A 20,197-nucleotide genomic window follows, 5' to 3' on the forward strand; every position below is an offset into this window, starting at 1 on the left:
AATGATGAATGTTGGAGGGGATGTGGGGAAACTGGGACACTAATGCATTGTTGGTGGAGTTGTGAAAGAATCCAGCCATTCTGGAGAGCAATTTGGAACTATGACCAAAAAGTTATCAAACTGTGCATACCCTTTGATCCAGCAGTGCTACTGCTTATATCCCAAAGAAATACTAAAGTTGAGAAAGGGACCTGTATGTGCCAAAATGTTTGTGGCAGCTCTTTTTGTAGTGGCTAGAAAATGGAAAATGAATGGATGTCCATCAATTGGAAAATGGTTGGGTAAATTATAGTATATGAATCTTATGGAATATTATTGCTCTGTAAGAAATGATCAGCAGGATGAATACAGAGAGGTTTGAAGAGATTGATGTTGAGTGAAATGAACAGAACCAGAAGATGGCTATACACTTCAATGCTGTATGAAGATGTATTCTGATGGAAGTGGAAATCTTCAACATAAAGAAGATCCAAATTCACTTCCAGTTGATCAATGATGGACAGAAACAACTACACCCAGAGAAGGAACACTGGGAATTGAACTGTTAGCACTACTGTCTTTCTACCCATGTTACTTATGCCTTCGGAATCCAATTCTTAATGTGCAACAAGAAAATTGGATTTACACACATATATTGTATCTAGGTTATACTGTAACACATTTAATATGTATGGGATTGCCTGTCATCTAGGGGAGGGAGTAGAGGGAGAGAGGGAGAGAGGGAGGGAGGGGAAAATTTAGAAAAATTAATACAAGGGATAATGTTATAAAAAAATTACTCATGCATATGTACTGTCAAAAATTTTTATAATTATAAAATTAATAATAAAAAAAGAAAATAGTGGGCAGATGAAATAGAAATTTCTGTGGAGGGAGGCAAAACTTTTTTGAGATTCTGCTTGAGAGTGGGACAAATGTTTTGCTTTTAGGGAAAAAAGCTGGAAGTCTGGAAAGAGCAAGGATAGTCTAGGAAGGGCAGTTGACAACCATCATCATGATTATCTTTGACACTATACTATACTATAGTTCCCCCAAAGCTTTTACTTACTCAGTAAAATTAATTCATTAAATCCTGACAAGCACAACTACAAGTTAAAGTAGGGACTTTCTATCTTAGCACCCAGCTTCCACAGGTGGCTGAGTACCTTGTTTAGATCAGCACCTTTCCCTCTTTCCCTCATTTGGAGGGGATTATGAATAGGCGGTGGGAGCAGGAAATTGGAAAGAAGTGGAAAAGAATGGAGAAAAGGCAGTCTTTTAGGAAGAGAAAAAGGGGCAAAACAGGATAAAAACAGAAGAGAGGTTGATGCGAAAGAAAGGGTCGGGAGAGGTGAGAAACAAGGAGGAACGAGTGAGCTTCCTGGCAAGAAATGAGGGGAGGGGGAAAATGTGCCTGTCACCCACGTGACGTGAAGTGGGCCGGGGAGAGGTGGCAATACGGCGATGTCCTAGTCACAGCCTCAGCCGCCGCCCCCGCTGCAGCTGGCGCAGCTGGAACAGCTTCAGGCCGTGGGGCTCGGGCGGCTGTCGCCGCGAGGCTGTCAGCAGGTGGCGAGTAGGGGCTGAGCGAGTCCGCTAGTGAAGGCGCCCAGAGCCGCGACTGTGGGCGCAGAGCCGCCCGAGCAGCCTAAGGGAAAGCAGCACAATGGAGCCGGAGCCTGCCCGGGACTTCGGACTGGGCGACTCCTCCTTGCACAGATACCTGGATGGGGATTTCTGGAAGCTGAAGAATGAGCTACGCAGGCTCTTGGCCGGTTGTTCCCTCTTCTGGCAAAGGTACCTCTCTCCCCATCCGTGCACGCCCCTGAGCCTACCCTTGATGCTCACTTCCCTCTCTCTCCCGGAGCTTCTGGGTTGCCTCGTTTCTCGCCCTGTTGTTCCGTGCCCTGCTTTGGGAGCGTGGAACCCTTGCTCCTCCTCCCCCTACTCCCAATCAAAGCTGCGCCCCAGTCTCTCTAGATTGTAGCAGCTGTTGCCCCCCGTCAGCCTTACCCAACGTCAGGGACAGCTGCCTCCCAGCAGCCGCAATACCTGCTGTCCAACTGCCAGCAGGTACCTGTGGCCCCCTCTCTCCAGCTGAACCGCAGCTAGAACTCCCACTTTTTCCAAACTGGAAATTAGCGGAGGGAGGAGGGCGTGCAAGCTCTGGGGCCTTTTCTTTTCCCCTCCCTTGTTTTGTCTACTAAGCTCCCAGTAGCCAGGGGGATTCTCAAAGCCCTCCTTTCTCTGTGTTGGCTTGGAGTGGAACCCGACCAGCTCTCGGTCTGGAATGTGTGCTTGATTACTGCCGGGAGAGCGGTTCAGCCACACTCCAGGGAAGTTGGGGATTTGGGTTATGTGTCAAGGAAGGAATTTTTGGTTTTTACTGAAGGGCGAACTTCCTCTGAAGATACTGAACCCCAGGCTGTTTTGGGGATGAGATGGGTTTGATGAGGTAAATCGGACGCTGAGGAAAGGATTAGATCATCTCTCCAAGTCCCTGTGACAGTAAAGATTGGCTGGCTGGCTGGCTGTGGCAGCTTCATCAATGCTTGCTTTTAGACAGGTGGGATGCTCTCTTAACTCCTTTCTCTTTTCCCCCATGATCAGTATAACTCATCTGCTAAGTTGAGAGGAGGACTTACCCACTGATCGCCTGAATCCTCAGTTGCTCATTTTTATTTTTTAAACGCGTTCAATCACGGGTGTTAGAGAGGGCAAAGAATCAAGGAATGAAGTAGATTGGACTATTGAGGTGTAGTGAAAAGAACTCAGTATGAGAGTTTTATCACAAGTTCCAGTGGGGAGGGCCCTGCTCCTGCTCAGGGACTAAGTTTGCACGTGGGATGTGCTGGGGAAAGAGTAGACTGAAGCCAGATAAGCAATTCTGATAAGGCTCTATAGGCATTCCGTTTCCACGGTGGAGTTAAGCTCGCAGGGCGCCTGCAGTATTTCATAAGGCAGTAGGCAGAAAAGGAAAGTTGATGTAGCCTGATATTAGGAAAGGGCAGGAAAAGGATCTTCTGTTCCCAGCTTTTCTTTAGTCCCCATTCTATTCAAATACTAATCAATAGAATCCCCACTTTTGTTGATTTCTTATTTGAAGAAAGCTCCACTTACTTGCCCCTACTTGGCATTTATTTCATTAATCTGTCATTAGCTACTGTCATGAATTCCTTTATCCCAGAGTGATGTCACTTTGAGAGTGGGGTAGAGATCAGAGCATTTTGGTTTGGAAAAGTGGGATAATGGTGATGGAGTAATGCTCTCTGCCTTCAATGGAGTGGAGTAGCACAGTGCAAGTACAAGGCAGACCCCTCCCCCCCATTCAACTTGACTCTGCCTCTCTAGTCCTATTCCCATGCTTCTACTCCAAGCTAAACCAGAAAGGAATGCACTCTAATAGTGGTGAAGGATACTTAGAGGGGGAAATGTGAGGATGCTACTAAGCCATTCCAAAATTTTCCCTCATCCACTATGGCTCCTTCCTGCCATCCTTCCCATCCTGCTCCCCAAGCCCTGCAGTGATTTCTCTCCCACGTTCTTTAGCCTTCTTCATCTTTAACAATTCCCTCTGTACTTTCTTCCTTTTTAATTAGTACAACTAAGATGAGAGTTTTGAATCCTGTGTATTCACAGAGAATAGTAGAGGGAGAGTAGAGAATATACCTTACTTGAGGTTAGGAGGGCTAGGTAGATTGTTGATTATTTAGGAAGTGCTCATAAACCCATTGACTCTCCTTCCTTCCCCCCACCTCCCATCTTAGTCCAGATTTTTCTAGGTTTAGAGTAGGATTTTAAAATATAAAAGGATTATTTGCATATAATAATTCATACATTTTCACAATTTTGGCTTGCTAATGTTGACTTCAGGTGGAATAATCTTCAATCATACTCAGGTATTATTCTTCTTTCATTTTTTTCATTAAGATTCTTATTGCTTTCCCTATTCCATAGACCTCCAAGGAAACACAACCATGTTATAGTTCACATTGACTACATAAAATAAAGATTATAGATATTACTGAGGTGCTGTCAGACCCTGAAGCTGCTTGTGTACGAGGGTCTACCATCAGTGTATCCAGCAACAGCTCCAGCAGCAGCAGTAGCAGTCATGCCCCATTAATGACTTGCTCACATGTTTTCTCTTCAAAGGAACACAGGGTCCCAGGAGCAGTTGGCAGAAGAGAGCACTCAGTCCAAATTCCTCCCCCTTCTCTCCAGTGAGACTGTCTTCCTGGCCTGCCTGTAGCTCAAAACAATTTTATCAGAATGTTGTCCTACCAGCAAGGACTACAAAGCTTAAAACTAAGGTAGATTTCGAGGCTGAAATAGACCCCATTAATTGGCAGTCACAGATTTAGGGCTAGAGAGAATTTAAGAGATCATCTAATTCAATTCCCTCATTTTATAGATGAGAAAACTGAGGCCCGAAGAGGTAAAATTGCCCAAGGTCTATGAGATAACAGAAAGCAAAGCCAGGATTTGAACTGGGGAACTCTGATTCCAAATAAAGCAACTCCTTTATTCTTACAGATAGAAAAAAATAGTCCAAGGAGGTAAATAAAATTACTTGCCCAGAATGATACTACTAGTAAGTTCCAGACACGAATCCAGGGGGCAGTGACTCCAAATTCAGGGGTCTTTTTACTTCTCTTACTTCATGAAAGTTGATTGTGGAAGATGTTTATAGGGGGCCAGCATAGGCTAGGTCAAATGACTGGTTCTCATTACATACTTTCAGTGAGCAAATTAACAATCAGAATTTCTATTTTGGAAAGAATAAAAGAAATAGATTTTTGTCTCTAGATGTTTTAATTAATCTGCCAATATAATATCCTTATTTTAGATGAGAATCCAGATCATTGGTTTCCTGAGAATTACAGTTTAGGCATGCTCGGAAGAAATGCTTTTCCATTTTACAAATCAATATTATAGGATGATGCATATATACAAATACAGGAAGGAATTGTGATTTGACTAGCTTTTCTCAGGTGTTGAAGTTGTCTCAGCCTTTGCAGATTTTACTAAATAAATTCTAGGGAGTTGCCTGAGGCACAGAAAAGCTAAGTAGCATGTTTTCATGGGACCTACTCTTATTAGTCAAGATTTGAATCTAAGTCTGGGCTGACTCTCATACATACATTTTCCTCAACAGAATGGAAAAGTTCTAGATGCATTAGGAAATGCAGATCTCCTTAATACCTGGAAGAGTTACCAAAGTGTTTGTTTCCATTACAGTCAGTGAAATTTTGAAGTTTGAAAATCATGTCATGATGATAAAGGACTACACAAGACATGGAAGAATTATCTTTCTGGTTTTGCCTTTTTTTTTTTTTAACCTGCTGGAATCTTGAGGTTTTAATCCTGTCTAATTCATGATCTTATTTGAGGGTTCTTTGTTTGCTTGTTTGTTTTTTGTTATTTTGGAGAGACACTCAAGTGGTTTCCTATTTCTTTCTCCAGTTCATTTTACAGATGAGGAAATTTTAGAAAGAATGAAAACATATTCATTATTTTTTTGTATTTTTTTCTGTATTTTTCTTATAGAAAATTGTGGAGGAAAACAATTCAATGCCATTAATGCATGGGAGGAAAATCTGAGGAGGAAACTCCAGGAGGCGAAAATCTAAAAAAAACTAAACTTTGTAAATAAGAATTATGTCCAAGGTGAAAGAAGTGTGGGACACTTCTTTCTATCAGCCACTGTCAAATGTAATCAATGATTTTAGACATATCGTGTATAGGTACCACCATTACAAATCCTTGCCCTTCCCCCCCTGCTTATTTTAATTGCATATTTCTTCTTTCTCTATATTTTAAAAACAGAGATCAGTTGAATCTAAATCAATAGGATCTGGACTGTGTTTGTGTAAATTTGGGTATTGCCACTTCCTTCCCCTATTCTCATTCATTGAATTCTATAGTAGAAAACTCCACTGTTTTATTTTGGGCATAAGTTTCCAAACTTTCAAATGGAAAAAAATTCTCAGGTTCATTTTCCCAAGATGACATTCTGACTTTTTTGATGTCAAAATATTTCACAGACACCCTCCTGTTAGTTGCATTATTATTAATAGCTTTGGAGATAGTTTTGTTCTGTAGTTTTAGTCCTGTCTAATTCATGATCTTATTTGAGGGTTTTTTTTTTTTTTAATTTTGGAGAGACACTCAAGTGGTTTCCTATTTCTTTCTCTAGTTCATTTTACAGATGAGGAAAATGAGGTAAATTGGATTGAATGATTTGTTTAAAGTCACACAGCTAGTTATTGTCCCAGGCTGGATTTGCTCTCATGAAGATGAGTCTTCCTGATTTCAGGCTGGGACTCTATCTGCTGATAGTATAAGATAAGGATCCAGTTTGAGTAATTCTGAGGCAACCAGTTGCTCACAGGTTGGTAATAAAGCTTTGCTGCTTTATTTTCCATCAAAGCACCAGTTGTTTACAGTTGAGTGTCACTTCTTTTTTGTTGAGGAGGTTGGGATAGAAGTGCTTTCCAGACTACCAGTCCTGTAACCAGGCTGGCCCCTGCAACCATACCTCATCAAGAAAGTAACTCTCATGGAGATGATGAATCACATATTACTATGTGCTGTACTAATGAAACCTCCCTATATGTGTTAAGTGTCAGAATGTAAATTCTTTGAGAACAGAGATTATCTTCTATTTATATCTCTAGTGCTTTGCACATAATAACCATTCAATAAATGCTTCTTTATTCATCATTTCAAAGTGACTACAAAATTGAACCCTTATTGAGGTTTCTACTATTCTATGGGAGTGGCTTTCTTTTGTAATGACATTAGATTTTGTTTTTAATTTGTGGCGTTATAATATTCTAGAAGAAGTTCTTAATCTGGTTACCATGATCTTGTTTTATGAAAATGAATATTTTGATGACTATTTCAGTATAATTGATTTCCTTTGTGGTCCTGCATATTTTATTTTATGCATTTAAAATCATTATTCTGGGAAGAGGCCCATAGGACTCACCTAATTGCCAAAGGGAATCATGACACAGAAAAGGTAAAGAATCTATGTCCTAGAGGCTAAGGGAAACAATTTTCTCCATATACATATATATATATGTATATATATGTATACATATATATATATGTATATATATACATATTGCAAAGAGTGAGACTGCAAAGAAAGTGTAAAAAAGCTATTCCTTGTTAAAAGGCCAATTCCTTCCCCCTCCCCTGATCCCCCCAGCCATTTTCTTTGAATACTATTGAGGTTTAGGCAACTCTTTTTTTTTTTTCTTATTCCAAAATAACTTGTTTATCAGGGTAAAATTAAATACTTTTCAGTTTGGGGACTTTTAGAACTTTTGTTTTTTTTCTTTGTAATTGGTATTGGAAAATTAGTAAACTGTCGATAAAACCAAATACTACCTCAAATTTGATAATATAATCTAATTAAAAATATTATGTGTCACTTTGTCAAAGATATATATTTTTTTAATAAATAAGAGCATCTTTTACTCACACAAGTTGCTCTGCACACAGGTCTAACTTTATTAGTAAGGCTTATGAGCTTATCAGGTACAACTTCATCATTTTATAGAAACTGAGGCTTAATGAGCTTAAGTGGCAGATCCAGGGGGTTGAATCTAGGTTCTCCAAAGTCAAATCTAGCAATCTTTCCATTAAGCCACAATGTCTATAGCATCTGTAGTCCCAGAAACTTTTCTTTAGCGCATATTACATATATGGAGAAAAGGGTAGAAAAGAAGGAAGAGAAAAGATAGCCCCAAATTCTCCTGACTTCTTGCTTTTTTCTTTTTCTTCTTTCAGAGCATGTAAGCTGGGTCATATCATCCTTACAGAAAGCTTTGGACAGTCCCTGATCATATATGTTTTCCCATCTCTGTCCAATGAGAGAGAAAGATCTTTCCATTTTCTCTCTAATGGAATGGAAATGTGGGATGTCCTATGGGTACAGTCATACAACTGAGCTTTTAAAATAGTTTCTTTTGTCATTCGAGCTAAAATGGTGGTAGGGTTGTTTGTTTTATTTTTAATCTACACAGAAAGAAATGAGCCTCATGTATGACTTTTTAAATGCCATAGCTCTGGAACATCACTACTTGGTTTTAGACCTTGAGAAAATTATAGGGTTGCTTTGTGTTATGTAGATTCTAGGAATTTATTTAAAGGGCTTTGTCAGCCTTTTAGACCATTTCCCATAGTTTAAAGACTATTATAAACTAAAGAAGGCTTTGCCTTCCCATCCTCCCTTCAGTTGGAGTCTTGATGTTTGCACTTGAACTTGGTTAGTCAAAAAGACCCTTTTGGCTGCCTTAAGCAAAATATCCTCCCTTTTCAACAGCCCACATGCTGGTGCTGATTTCCTTAATCTTGAGCTGCTCTAGTTATATATCCTTGCTCCACACATAAGAGAACTTACTTTCAGGGTTATTCAGAAGGTCCAAGTGAAATAATAGTTGTAAAGCATTTAATACAGTTTCTGGAACATAATAGGTGATTAATAAATACTTGTTTCAGATGCTATAGGAGAAAAAACATAAGGCTTGGAGTTATAAGTGCTAGCTTCAAAGTTGAATTTGATTTTTACTGTCTGTGTAACCATGGAGAGAATCATTCTTCTGAACCTCAGTTTCTTCTTCTGTAGAATGAGGGTGATTGGTAGAAAAGTTCTTTGCTAGAGGTAGCTCAGCATAGCACTATTTTTTGTCTATTGTCCCTTATGTAGAGTTTCTTTCTACTCAGAATGTGCTTAATACACATGTTAGATTGAATTGATCTAAAATCAAGGGAACTAGGTTCAGATCCTGACTCTGACACTTATTATTGTGTGACCTTGGGCAAATAACTTCAACCTTTCAGAATCTCAGCTTCTTTATGTATAAAATGAGGATGATAACTAATACATTATTATTATATTAACATTTACATTAGTATTTATTATGTACCAGGCACTTTATAATTATTTTTAATAATAATAATAGCTTCTTATTTTTCAAAATATATGCAAAGATAGTTTTCAACATTCACCCTTGCAAAACTTTGTGTTCCAAATTTCTCTCCCTCCCTCTCCCTCTGTCTCCTCCCTTAGACAGCAAATAATTCAATAAAAGGTTAAATAGGGGCAATTCTTCTAAACATATTTCTACATTTATCATGCTATACAAGAAAAATCAGATCAAAAGGGAAAAAATAAGAGAAAAATAGCACTTTACAATTATTATTGTATTTAATCTTCAGACTTTGAGAATTAGGCTCTTAATTCAAGATAAACTGAAGTTAAGTGATTTACCCAGTCACATAGCTAGAAACTATCTGAGGTTGGATTTGAACTCAAGTCTACATGGCCCCAGTCCCAAGGCTTTGCCCGCTCTACAACCTATCTCAGTGCAGAAGGAAGCAATTAGTGCCCTTCTTTCTTCCTTGCATAAAATATTTCTCCTGACTATGCTGTTCCCTATGTTTGGAATTCTCTCTCTCATTATCTTTGTCTCCTGACTTTCTTAAAATCCCACATATGATCCCACTTTCTATAAGAAGCTTTTCTTGATCCTGCCTTACCCTCTACAATTTCTTCTAATTTATTCTGCATATAACTTGCTTATACATAGTTGTTTGTCTGCTATTTGCATTTTTACTTGAGGTCAGGGACTTTTTTTTTTTTTTTTTTTTGGTCTTTCATTGTATTCCCCAGAATTTAGCTCAGTACCTGGCATATAATATCTGCTTAACAAATAGTATTGACTTTACTTGGGGGAAAATATTTTTAGCCTTTGGTGACCTTTAAGGTTAATATGAATAAAGCGTGTGATATGACATCCCCGAAAAGCAATCTTATGTTTCATTGAGAGATGTGTCTATCTGGAGATCATAAAGAGGTATTTAGGAAAGTGATATCATAAAGGACTTAATAAGCTTTATCTGTTTACATTTCTATATGGGAGAATGATACTTGAAACTCCTTAGAATTTTCTCATTATTATGGCAGTTAGAAGGAGTTTAGATATATAGGGCATGGGCATGAGTTGAATATGAAGGAATAATATCTTTTTTTTTAAAAATTGAAATTAAGGGGTGAGAAAGGAATGTACTGGGGGGAAAAGAAAAGGGAGAAGTGAAATGGTGCAAATTATTTGCTATAAAAAAAGACACAAGGAAAAACTTTTACAGTAGAGGTTAAAAGGGAGAGAAAAGTGTGAGTGAGTGATTCTTATCATCAGATCTCTCATCAAAATTGACTCAAATAGGAAATAATATATATATATACTCAATAGAGGAATAGAAATCTATTAGGAGAAAAGGAAAATAGGAGGGTAATGGGACATGAGAAGGGGGGAGAATGATAAGACAGTGTATACTGGGGTAGGGAGTGGTCAGTAGCAAAACATTTGAGGAGGGATAGTGATGAAAGTTAGGTAAGGGGTACCTAAATGAAATTAGGGTTAATTGAGGTCTAGTGGCAGGTTCAGGGTACAGGGAGTCAAATAGAGCTCTCCTGCAACCCCTTTGGATTCGGCGCAAGGATACAGAGGCTGGTACTAGGTGGGCAGGAACCCTTGACATAGCTAGCTTAAGGATGCCATGTTTGGGGCTCCTACAAAGAGTGGACTCCAGGGTTCCCCTTTTTATAATGGGAGATTTTTGGTAATCTTGAAGGGGCCTATGGGTGGAGTCCCAGATTGGTTCCTGGCTATGTTTCAACCAAAGTTAGAATTTGAATAGAATTCAATGGGTTTTTAGATAAGGAACTGTTTGTGTTGGGGGTGGGGGTTGGGGAAACCTGATCACATCAATAGAATGGGGGCTGGGACAGCCCAAATTAGCTCAGATCTGATGGGGGCTGGGAGAAACCTGTATATCTCCCATTGAAATTCATGGGGGCTTGGAATTAGAAAGAAATCTTAACCCACATCATTCCCCCCTCAAACAGTTAAAACTTAAATTCATTTAAAAAAAGATTTGGAGCAGTGTCCCTCATTTGAGGCAGGGTTGAAGTTTTCTCCAAGAATCTTCAGAGTAGCAGGATCCCCTCTTCAATAGGATGAAAGGAGAGAGAGGACAAATGGGGGGGGGAGAAATACAATTAGCAATAGTAATTATAAAAACAGTTTTGAAGCAAGTTTCTTTGATGGAATAATATTTTTCACTGGGAAACAATGAACAGGATGCTGGGGGGGGGGGGGAACAAACAAACCTGGAAAGTTCTCCATGAACAAAGTGAAATATACTATACACAAAGTAATAGCAATGTTTTGGGATGACTATCTGTAAATGACTTTGTTATTCTCAGTAGTGCAACCATCCACAACTATTCTGAAAGATTTATGATGAAAAATCCTCTCCAAACCCAGAGAAGGAACTGATTGTGTCAGTATACAGATTAAAGCATTCTCTATTTCTCTCTTTATTTTTAACTTAATTTTTTTGGAGGGTTCTTATTTTCATTAGAGTGGGAGATCTATGTTTTCTTTCACAACTTGATTTTTATGGAATGTTTTACATAACTTCACATGTAGTTTCTTAACTGTAGGTGAGGATAAGGGAGAGAGCCTAGAACTCAGAAATCTTAAAAACAAATATTAAAAAATTTGCTTTGAATGTAACTGGGGAAAATATTAAATAAATTTAAAAATAAAGAGAGAGATGTATCTATAATGTTCTCTGGTTCAGTTTCTTGGGGGTCTCTGAGAGCAGCCTTCATTTCAGTTCAGTAATCACCAAGAGAACCAGCCAGGGGAAAAATTAAGAACTCTTGCCAGAGTTCTGGGATTTGGAAAGGGCAACCAGCAGATAATGGAAATAGGTGTTTTAGGAGACTCTTTGTGAATGTTCTTAAACAGGCTTTAGTTTTACATTAAGCCTTTTAAAAGAATCCTAAAGCCCTCCTTTATTCTTATTTATTTTTATTAAAGCTTTTTATTTTCAAAACATATGCATGGATAATTTTTCAACATTGACCCTTGTGTTCCAAATTCCCCCCTTCCTCCTATTCCCTTCCCTAGATGACAAGCAATCCAATATATATTAAACATGTTAAAATATATGTTAAATACAATATATGCAAACATATTTATACAATTATCTTGTTACACAAGAAAAATCAGATCAAAAAAGGGGAAAATGAGAAATAAAAGAAAATGCAAGTAAACAACAACAAAAAGAGTGAAAATGCTATATTGTGATCCACTCAGTTCCCACAGTCCTCTCTCTGTCTCCTTTATTCTTTATTCTCAGACTACAAAAAGACTGGTTACAGTTGTCTAACTTCATTTGAATTATATAAAAAAATTTCCTTAAAAATCAGATATTAATAATACATGTATATCTCATCTATTGATTTTTTTTTTTTTTTTTTTTTTTTTTTTTTTTTTTTTTTTTTGTCAAGGCAGTTGGAATCAAGTGATTTGCCAAGGATCACACAACCAGTAATTGTTAAGTATCTGAGGTCATCCTGACTCCAGGGCTGGTACTCTACTCATTTCACCATCTAATTGCCCTGAATTTTTTTTTTTTTTTAATAGGCAGATTTTCCTCCATTTTGAGAACATGGTTACCCTCTACTTTATGGAACAGGAATATTGAAGCAAAGATTGTAATAAATTATAAGTTCTTTAAGGACAGAAACAATTTTTCTATTTTAATTTCTAAACATATTTCTTCACATTTGGTAATATGTTAAAATGAAATATAATATTCTATCTAGTTACTCAATTTTCATTTACACTTGATTGTTGGATTCCCTAAAGAACAGTTCAGTACTCTAAATATTCTAGGGGTATGTATGTGCAGCTATATTTATACTGTAATCCTTGAGCCCCAACTAGAATACCTTCTATTACTAACAAATCAGCCAATACAGCCAAATAGTTCTTATCAAAGGCATTTAATCAAATGTAACAATAGTCCTTTAAAACATTTCCCCACCCAAAACTATACCTAATTCTAGGACTACACACACACACATACACACTCCCCTTCCCTTCCCCTCTCTCTCTCTCTCTCTCTCTCTCTCTCTCTCTCTCTCTCTCTCTCTCTCATGTCATCCAGAGTAAGGGTAGACTTAAATTTAGAGAGTACAAAAATAGTGATACATGTTGCTTAGCTGGCAAAGGCATAACTCCTACTTTGTAGCTTGAAAATCCTTTGATTCTGTAGTTGGAATTCTTCTTTGATACAAGTGGTTGCTGTACTTCTTGAAACTGTTATCTCCTTGAGGTAACTAACTATCCTTCTGTTTTGATGTGTTACTCTGTTCCTAATGTAGCTATTTCCCTTCCTATGCATCACTGTCTATTTGGTGTATGCTAACCTGCCAAGCCTCCAGATCTTTGGCCACTTGAAAAATTCTGTCTCAGGATATTTAATCACCTACACAGGGATGTAAACAAAAGAAGAAATCCAAACCTAGTCTAGTTTACCTAACTAGGACATAGATTTATGGGCATATAGAGGCTGGGTAAAATTAGTGAGCTAGGGACAGCTAGGTGGTGAAGTGGATAGAGCACCAGCCCTGAAGTCAGGAAGACCTGAGTTCCAATCTGTCCTGAGACACTTAAGACTTCTTAGCTGTGTGACCTTGGTCAAGTGACTTAATCCTAATTGCCTCAGGGGGAAAAAAGAGAAATAAGGGAGCTAGATGTCCTCTAATCTCACTCTCAGAAGGTGGCTCAAAGAAATCTTCACTTTGCAAAGCCAAAAAAGTGGGTCACCTCTTTTAAAAACATATATTGAGTTGCTGCTCAAAAAATAATTGGGAATCTCCCTTCACTGCCTATTATTGTAAGCCTTTGTTTAGTCAGCTCTTCTGGTTCAGAAGTCGAGTAGGGGACTCTTTGTCCTCATATGGAAGTTGAAGTGTCTGCTTGTGGTTTTTCATCTATTTTCAATGTTTGAAAACACTTTCCTTACTCTAGGGTTCCTGTTACACCCTGTACTGCTCCACTTAATTTCATAAAACTTTTCCCCATTCTTAAGAGATCCTAACTCAGGAAGCATAGAGGTTCCAGAATTTTTCTAACTTATTATTTTTTTTTCCTCTTTGCATGCTTATAATACTCAGTAGAACTCTGAGGTATACTATTAAGTTTCATTAAGTTAAATATATCAACTAGCATTTAATAATTACTTATTATTTGCTAAATACCAGAGATAGAAAGGCATTAAATATTTCTGTCCCAAAAAGGACTTAGTTGGAGGCCTTGGATTTTCACAAAATGATTTTTTTCTCTGTCTTTTATTGTGTGTATAAATTCTCTATATTGAGTTGGTATGGAGAATATTATAGATGATAGACTAGGCAAGTGGGAAAAATATAACACAAAACCAACCCTTGGTACTGAGTGACTGTGAGAAAATCATGAGGTTTTTTTGTTTGTTTTGTTTTGTTTTGTTTTTTGTTTTGTTTTGTTTTTAAAGAAAACAAACTTGGAGAGACTTACATCAATTGATGCTAAGTGAAACGAGCAGAACCAGAAGATCATTATACACTTCAACAATGATACTGTATGAGGATGTATTCTGATAGAAATGGATATCTTCAACATAGAGAAGAGCTAATCCAATTCCAATTGATTAATGATGGACAGAATCAGCTACATCCAGAAAAGGAACAATGGGAAATGAGTGTAAACTGTTATTTTTACCTTCTGAATCCAATTCTTCCTGTGCAACAAGAAATTCGGTTCTACACACATATATTGTATCTAGAATATACTGTAATATATTTAACATGTATAAGACTGCTTGCCATCTGGGGGAGGGGGTTGAGGGAGGAAGGGAAAAAATCTGAATAGAAGTAAGTGCAAGGGATAATGTTGTAAAAAATTACCCATGCATATGTACTGTCAAAAAAAAAGTTATAATTATAAAATAAAATAAAAATTAAAAAAAAAAAGAAAAGAAAACAAACACTTAAGGATGGCACTGGAAAACTGTAAATTTGGCTTTCAATTTCAATGAGAGAGGATTACAGGAGAAAGACATAGAAAAGGAGACTTGAGATTTATAAAAACATGATTTGGAGGGTAGTTACATCTTTTAGTGGATAGAATACTGGTTCTGTAGTTTGGAGGACTTGAGTTCAAATACAGTCTTAGACACTACCTTTGTGATCCTAGGCAATTCCGTTAATTTGATTGCTCTTCTCTCCAATCCCTCATCCCTCTCCCCTTCCTCCTCTCCTCCCCCCTATACCGAAGAAAAACGAAGAAAGTGATTCTGAGGAGGCTGGAATTGTAAAGGCAGCCAAAAGTTAAATCTGGGAGAAAAGAAATGTGGGAGAACTAAGAATCAGTAACTGAATGAATTTTTAAAAAGGATTAAGAGTGAGAACCTGAAGTGAAGGATTTGAGAAGAATCATATGGTCATCTGTTTAGAGCCAGAAGGGAATTTGGAGGCCATCTATTCAACTCCTTATTTTTATAGATGAAGATGAGATTTCTTATAAGAATGACTTCATTTCATACAGCTACTAAATGGCAAGGGTGGAATTTAAACCAAGACTGAGATTTGAACTTGTTCTTCCAACTCCAAATCCAAAGAAATGAAGAAGGTAGTTGCTAAATATATAAAATAAGTTTTTAAGTAAAACAAATTGTTGAAACAAAACAAGAGGCTGTTTTTAAAGGAGAAAGGAAGTAGGATATGACAAGTAAGTTGTTGAGATAAAAGAAAGGAAGCCAGGTTTAGCCATAAAGTTTTTAAAGGTGATAAAGATCTTAAAGAGGTACTCAGGAGTTGGGTAAACATCTGAAAGTAGTTTAAAAATAAAAAAGGGACAAGGCTTAGAATTATAGTCAGGATAAAGAGTAGGATGAATTTTCTCCTCTCTAGAACTGAGTTGTGCCATATTTATAGTTCTATCATGGCCTAAGTAATTATGTTTCAAGTGTAGGCTATGCTCCCTACTAGAATAGAAAGGAAAAAGACTCAAAAGCACTTCTTCATGATACAGGTTTTTTCCCTTCCTTCCTTCCTTCCTTCCTTCCTTCCTTCCTTCCTTCCTTCCTTCCTTCCTTCCTTCCTTCCTTCCTTCCTTCCTTCCTTCCTTCCTTCCTTCCTTCCTTCCTTCCTTCCTTCCTTCCTTCCTTCCTTCCTTCCTTCCTTCCCTTCTTCCTTCCTTCCTTCCTTCCTTCCTTCCTTCCTTCCTTCCTTCCTTCCTTTCTTCCTTCCTTCCTTCCTTCCTTCCTTCCTTCCTTCCTTCCTTCCTTCCTTCCTTCCTTCCTTCCTTCCTTCCTTCCTTCCTTCCTTCCTTCCTTCCTTCCTTCCTTCCTTCCTTCCTTCCTTCCTTCCTTCCTTCCTTCCTTCCCTTCTTCCTTCCTTCCTTCCTTCCCTTCTTCCTTCCTTCCTTCCTTCCTTCCTTCCTTCCTTCCTTCCTTCCTTCCTTCCTTCCTTCCTTCCTTCCTTCCTTCCTTCCTTCCTTCCTTCCTTCCTTCCTTCCTTCCTTCCTTCCTCTCCTTCCTATCTTCCTACCTTCCCATTGGAAGAGAGGATGAAGTATTTATTTTAAAAATTATGGGAGTAGAGCTTCAATGGAAGAGGGGAAATAAAGTGGTAGAGCAGAAACTTGATTCTTGTTATGAGATTTGAAAATGAGAGAATGTCACACTGAAGAAGGGAAGGAAATGACAACAGTATACTGGAAGATTTAAAAAAAAAAAAAGTTTGATGCTCTCCCTGAAAAAGGGAAAGGTGATTGCTTTGAGGAGAAAATAGCTTAATTTTTTTTTAAATGTTTGGCTTTTAAGGAATGAGAAAGGAGAACTACAAAAGCTATCAGGTGGGTGCGAAATCATCTAATAAGGACCAGAGGAAGAAGAGTCCTAATGGCTGTGATTCCCTGTTCAAAGGTCCCAAGGCAGGTATTTAGTAACATGATAATAACAGAGAGGTCTGTTGTCTTCCCAGAACATGGATCTGAGATATAACAGAGAACTTTCCAAGACTTGACAAGTCTCTTGTATATAAATGATATTTACCTAAGGAATTCAGAAAGTTTTGCCAAGGATTATAGGATTTAGAGTAAGAAATGGAAGATCATGGTAATACATATTGTTTTCCTCACTCTTACTCATTGAAGGCCAGAGATGTAGAAGAGAAATATGTGTTTGAGAAATAAAAAGCAAGCTAAGAAGATTTGAATATCTGGAGCATAGCTTATATTTGGGGACTAACATTGGGACAGATGACATAAGTAAGACTCAGAAATAAATCTTCTCTATAACTAAATAATGCACACAAGAACAGAAGCTAACAGTATCAGGTAGTATTCACATAGCACTTTATAAGTTTTGTAAAATGCTTTATAAATATTGTACTTTGTCCTCACCCACCAACTACCTCCCCAACTGCCCCCAAAAGCCCAAAATAAAATCTCAGGAGGTAAGTGCTATTTTTAATTCTTGTTTTACAAATGGGGAAACTGAGGCAGACAGTGGTTAAGTAACTTGTTTGGGGTCCTACAACTAATAAGTGTTTGAAGTCAGATTTGACCTCAAGTTCTCCTGACTATAGGTCCAGGGACTGATTTAATGTACCATCTAATTTTTCCATTAGGAAAAGAATCCTTATTTGACAAGAGCTGCTAGGGAAATTGTAAACAATTTGATGAAAAACTGGTTTGGAACAGCATTTTCACAGATTCAAAGAATTTATGGAAAGGACCTCTACAAACTCCTAGTCCAACCTAGACCTGAAAAAGAACTCCAACTGTAATATATTTGACAAATGTTCATCTGGTTTCTGCTTGAGGGCCTTGAATGATGAGCAATTTGCTGCCTTCCAGGATAGCTTTTTGAATTTTGGGGACATTTCTGATTGTTAAGAATATATTACTGGCATCAAGCCCTAAACTTCCTTCTTTGCAATTTGTACTTATTGTTTTCTGGTTCTGCCCTCTTTGATCAAACAATAATTCTGATGCCACTTAGCTTTCAGGTATGTGAAGAAAGTTAACATCTCACATCTGAATTTTCTATTTTCCAGGATAAATGCCCTTAGATCTTCCAAGGGACCTTCATTTGGCATAAACTCAAGGTCTTTAATTACACTGGTTGGTTGTCCTTCAGACATTATCATCTTAAACTGTGGCACTAAGAACTAAACTCAGTACTCTAAATGTGGCCTGTCCAGGACAGAGTACAGAGATGTTATCAGTTTCTAATTCCTAGAAGCTCTACCTTGGTTTTTTTGCCTGCCACATCTTGCACTTTTGGTCCTCTAAAAACCCTAGATTTCTTCGGATAACTCCAACCAATACCAATGCTAGCTGCTACTTGTGAAGGTTTTTTAAAAAAATAGTTCAAGTTTAAGTCTTTGTATTTATGCCTATTGAATTTGTCTTAGATTCAGTCCAAGGCCTATTAAGACCATTTGGGTCCTAACTCCATCTTCCATTATGGAATTCATTTCTCTCCAAGTTGCCATCTATATCTTTAAGTTATTGATAACAATGACAAACAGTACAGGTCTATACAGATGCTAAAGCATTGAACACAGTATCCTAATAAGTTTCCATTGTATCACTGACTATTGTTTTATCCTATCATTGTAACTATTTCTGAATCCATCAAATTATATTATAGTTATCTCCATTTTAGCCACGAGAATAGCAAGCTACTTTATCGATGCTTTGCTAAAATTAAAGTGGACTGTATCCATAGAATTTTCTTGATTCTAGTTTATTAACCATGTTAAGAAAAGAAAAGGGAAACAAGGTTAGTCCTGGTATGATTTATTTGTATATTTATTTTTTAGACAATCAGGGTTAAGTAATTTGGCCAGGGTCCAGTCCCATAGTCAATGTCTGAGGGCAGATTTGAACTCAGATATTCCCAACTCCTGGGCAGGTGCTCTATCTGCTGTGTCACCCAGTTGCCCTAGTATGATTTATTCTTGATAAAATATATGGGCTGTTTGTAATTACTCCTTTAGATTCTAAGTGTTTTTTTAAATGGTGTAATCTAGAGTTTTCCTAAGCTTTAAAGTAAAGTTCACAGTTTGTAGACTGTATACCACAGTTCCAAATGGATATTTGAATTAAATATAAAATGATGCTTCATTAAAACATTGAAGATAAATTGATCTCAAGAGGCATATCTCACAATTATGGCTAGAAGGAGAAAACTTAATCAAAAAAAGGAAAAGAGGAGATCATAAAGAATAAAAAGGACAAATTCAGTGATATAAAATTGGAAAGTTTTTGCACAAATAAAATCAGTGCAATTAGGATAAAAAGAGAGACAATAAATTCCACAAAACTTTGCATAAAATATCTTTTATAAGTGTCCAATATCCAAAATGTAGGCTATTAAATCAATTATTTAAGACCAAAAGCATATTCACATAAATAAGTGATCAAAGATATGAATAAATAATTGTCAAAAGAATTGTGAACTCTTAACTATAAGAAATATTGCTCCCTATTCATAATAAGGGAGGTGCAAATTAAAGGAAATCTTCAAAATAAAAAAGAAAGCTAAAAACAAGATAAAGAGAATTGCTAAAGATGACAAAAATAAGTCAACATTGAAGGGGATATAGGAAGAGAGATACACATTAATATACTGTTTAAATCACTGTTAATTGATCTAGTCATTCTGAAAGTATGGAATTATATTATATTTGGAATTATATTAAGAAATGAAGGAAGGGCAGCTAGATGACAGTGAAATGAGGAGGACCTGAGTTCAAATCTGGTCTCAGACACTTAACACTTCCTACTTGTTAGACTCTGGGCAAGTCATTTAACCCCAATTGTCTCAGCAAAAAAAGAAAAAGAAAAAAGAAAAAGCCCATGAATCCCTTTTTCCATTAAAACTGAAAAACTTAAAATTGAGACATGCTAAACAAATAATATGTGAACAAAATGAACACAACAAATTGGAGGAGCATGGGAAAGCATTTGAATTGATGCAGAGTTAAGTAGGCAAAACCAGGCAAGCAATATAGTTAGTGATTCCAACAGTACAAATGGAAAACACAACAAACTCCAAGAATTCTGTCTAATTATGACTAAGTATGGCCCCAGAGGGGAGGAGGAGAAAGGGACAGGGATGAGATGATACATCCTTCTTCACTGGAGAGATAGGGAAATCATGGGTATAGAATATGACATAGGCTAGCAGATGTGATCAGTATTTTACTTTTACATATACAAATTAGCTTTTATTAATTACTTAAAATATTCTAGACATTGTGCTAAGCATTTTAAAAATATTTCATTTG

General features: G+C 37.3%; 1 protein-coding gene across 4 annotated transcripts in view; it reads left to right on the forward strand.

The window, feature by feature from the left end:
* The first annotated feature begins 1,456 nt into the window (after positions 1 to 1,456).
* The window catches only part of ACOXL (acyl-CoA oxidase like), a 508,474-nt gene continuing 489,733 nt past the window's right edge, over positions 1,457 to 20,197 (forward strand). For 3 of the 4 annotated variants that reach the window (XR_012486063.1, XM_074287671.1, XM_074287673.1), the window contains exon 1: positions 1,457 to 1,776. Coding sequence is in view for 2 of the 4 variants with exons in the window: in XM_074287671.1 (XP_074143772.1) it covers positions 1,646 to 1,776 (131 nt within the window). In the remaining 2 variants the exon portion in view is untranslated. Of the gene's footprint in view, positions 1,777 to 2,207; positions 2,546 to 20,197 lie in introns of those variants that run through there. The other variant, XM_074287672.1, reaches the window with a different exon arrangement.

The sequence above is a fragment of the Sminthopsis crassicaudata genome, chromosome 2, assembly GCF_048593235.1.
Source record: "Sminthopsis crassicaudata isolate SCR6 chromosome 2, ASM4859323v1, whole genome shotgun sequence".
In the NCBI taxonomy this organism is placed as follows: domain Eukaryota; kingdom Metazoa; phylum Chordata; class Mammalia; order Dasyuromorphia; family Dasyuridae; genus Sminthopsis; species Sminthopsis crassicaudata.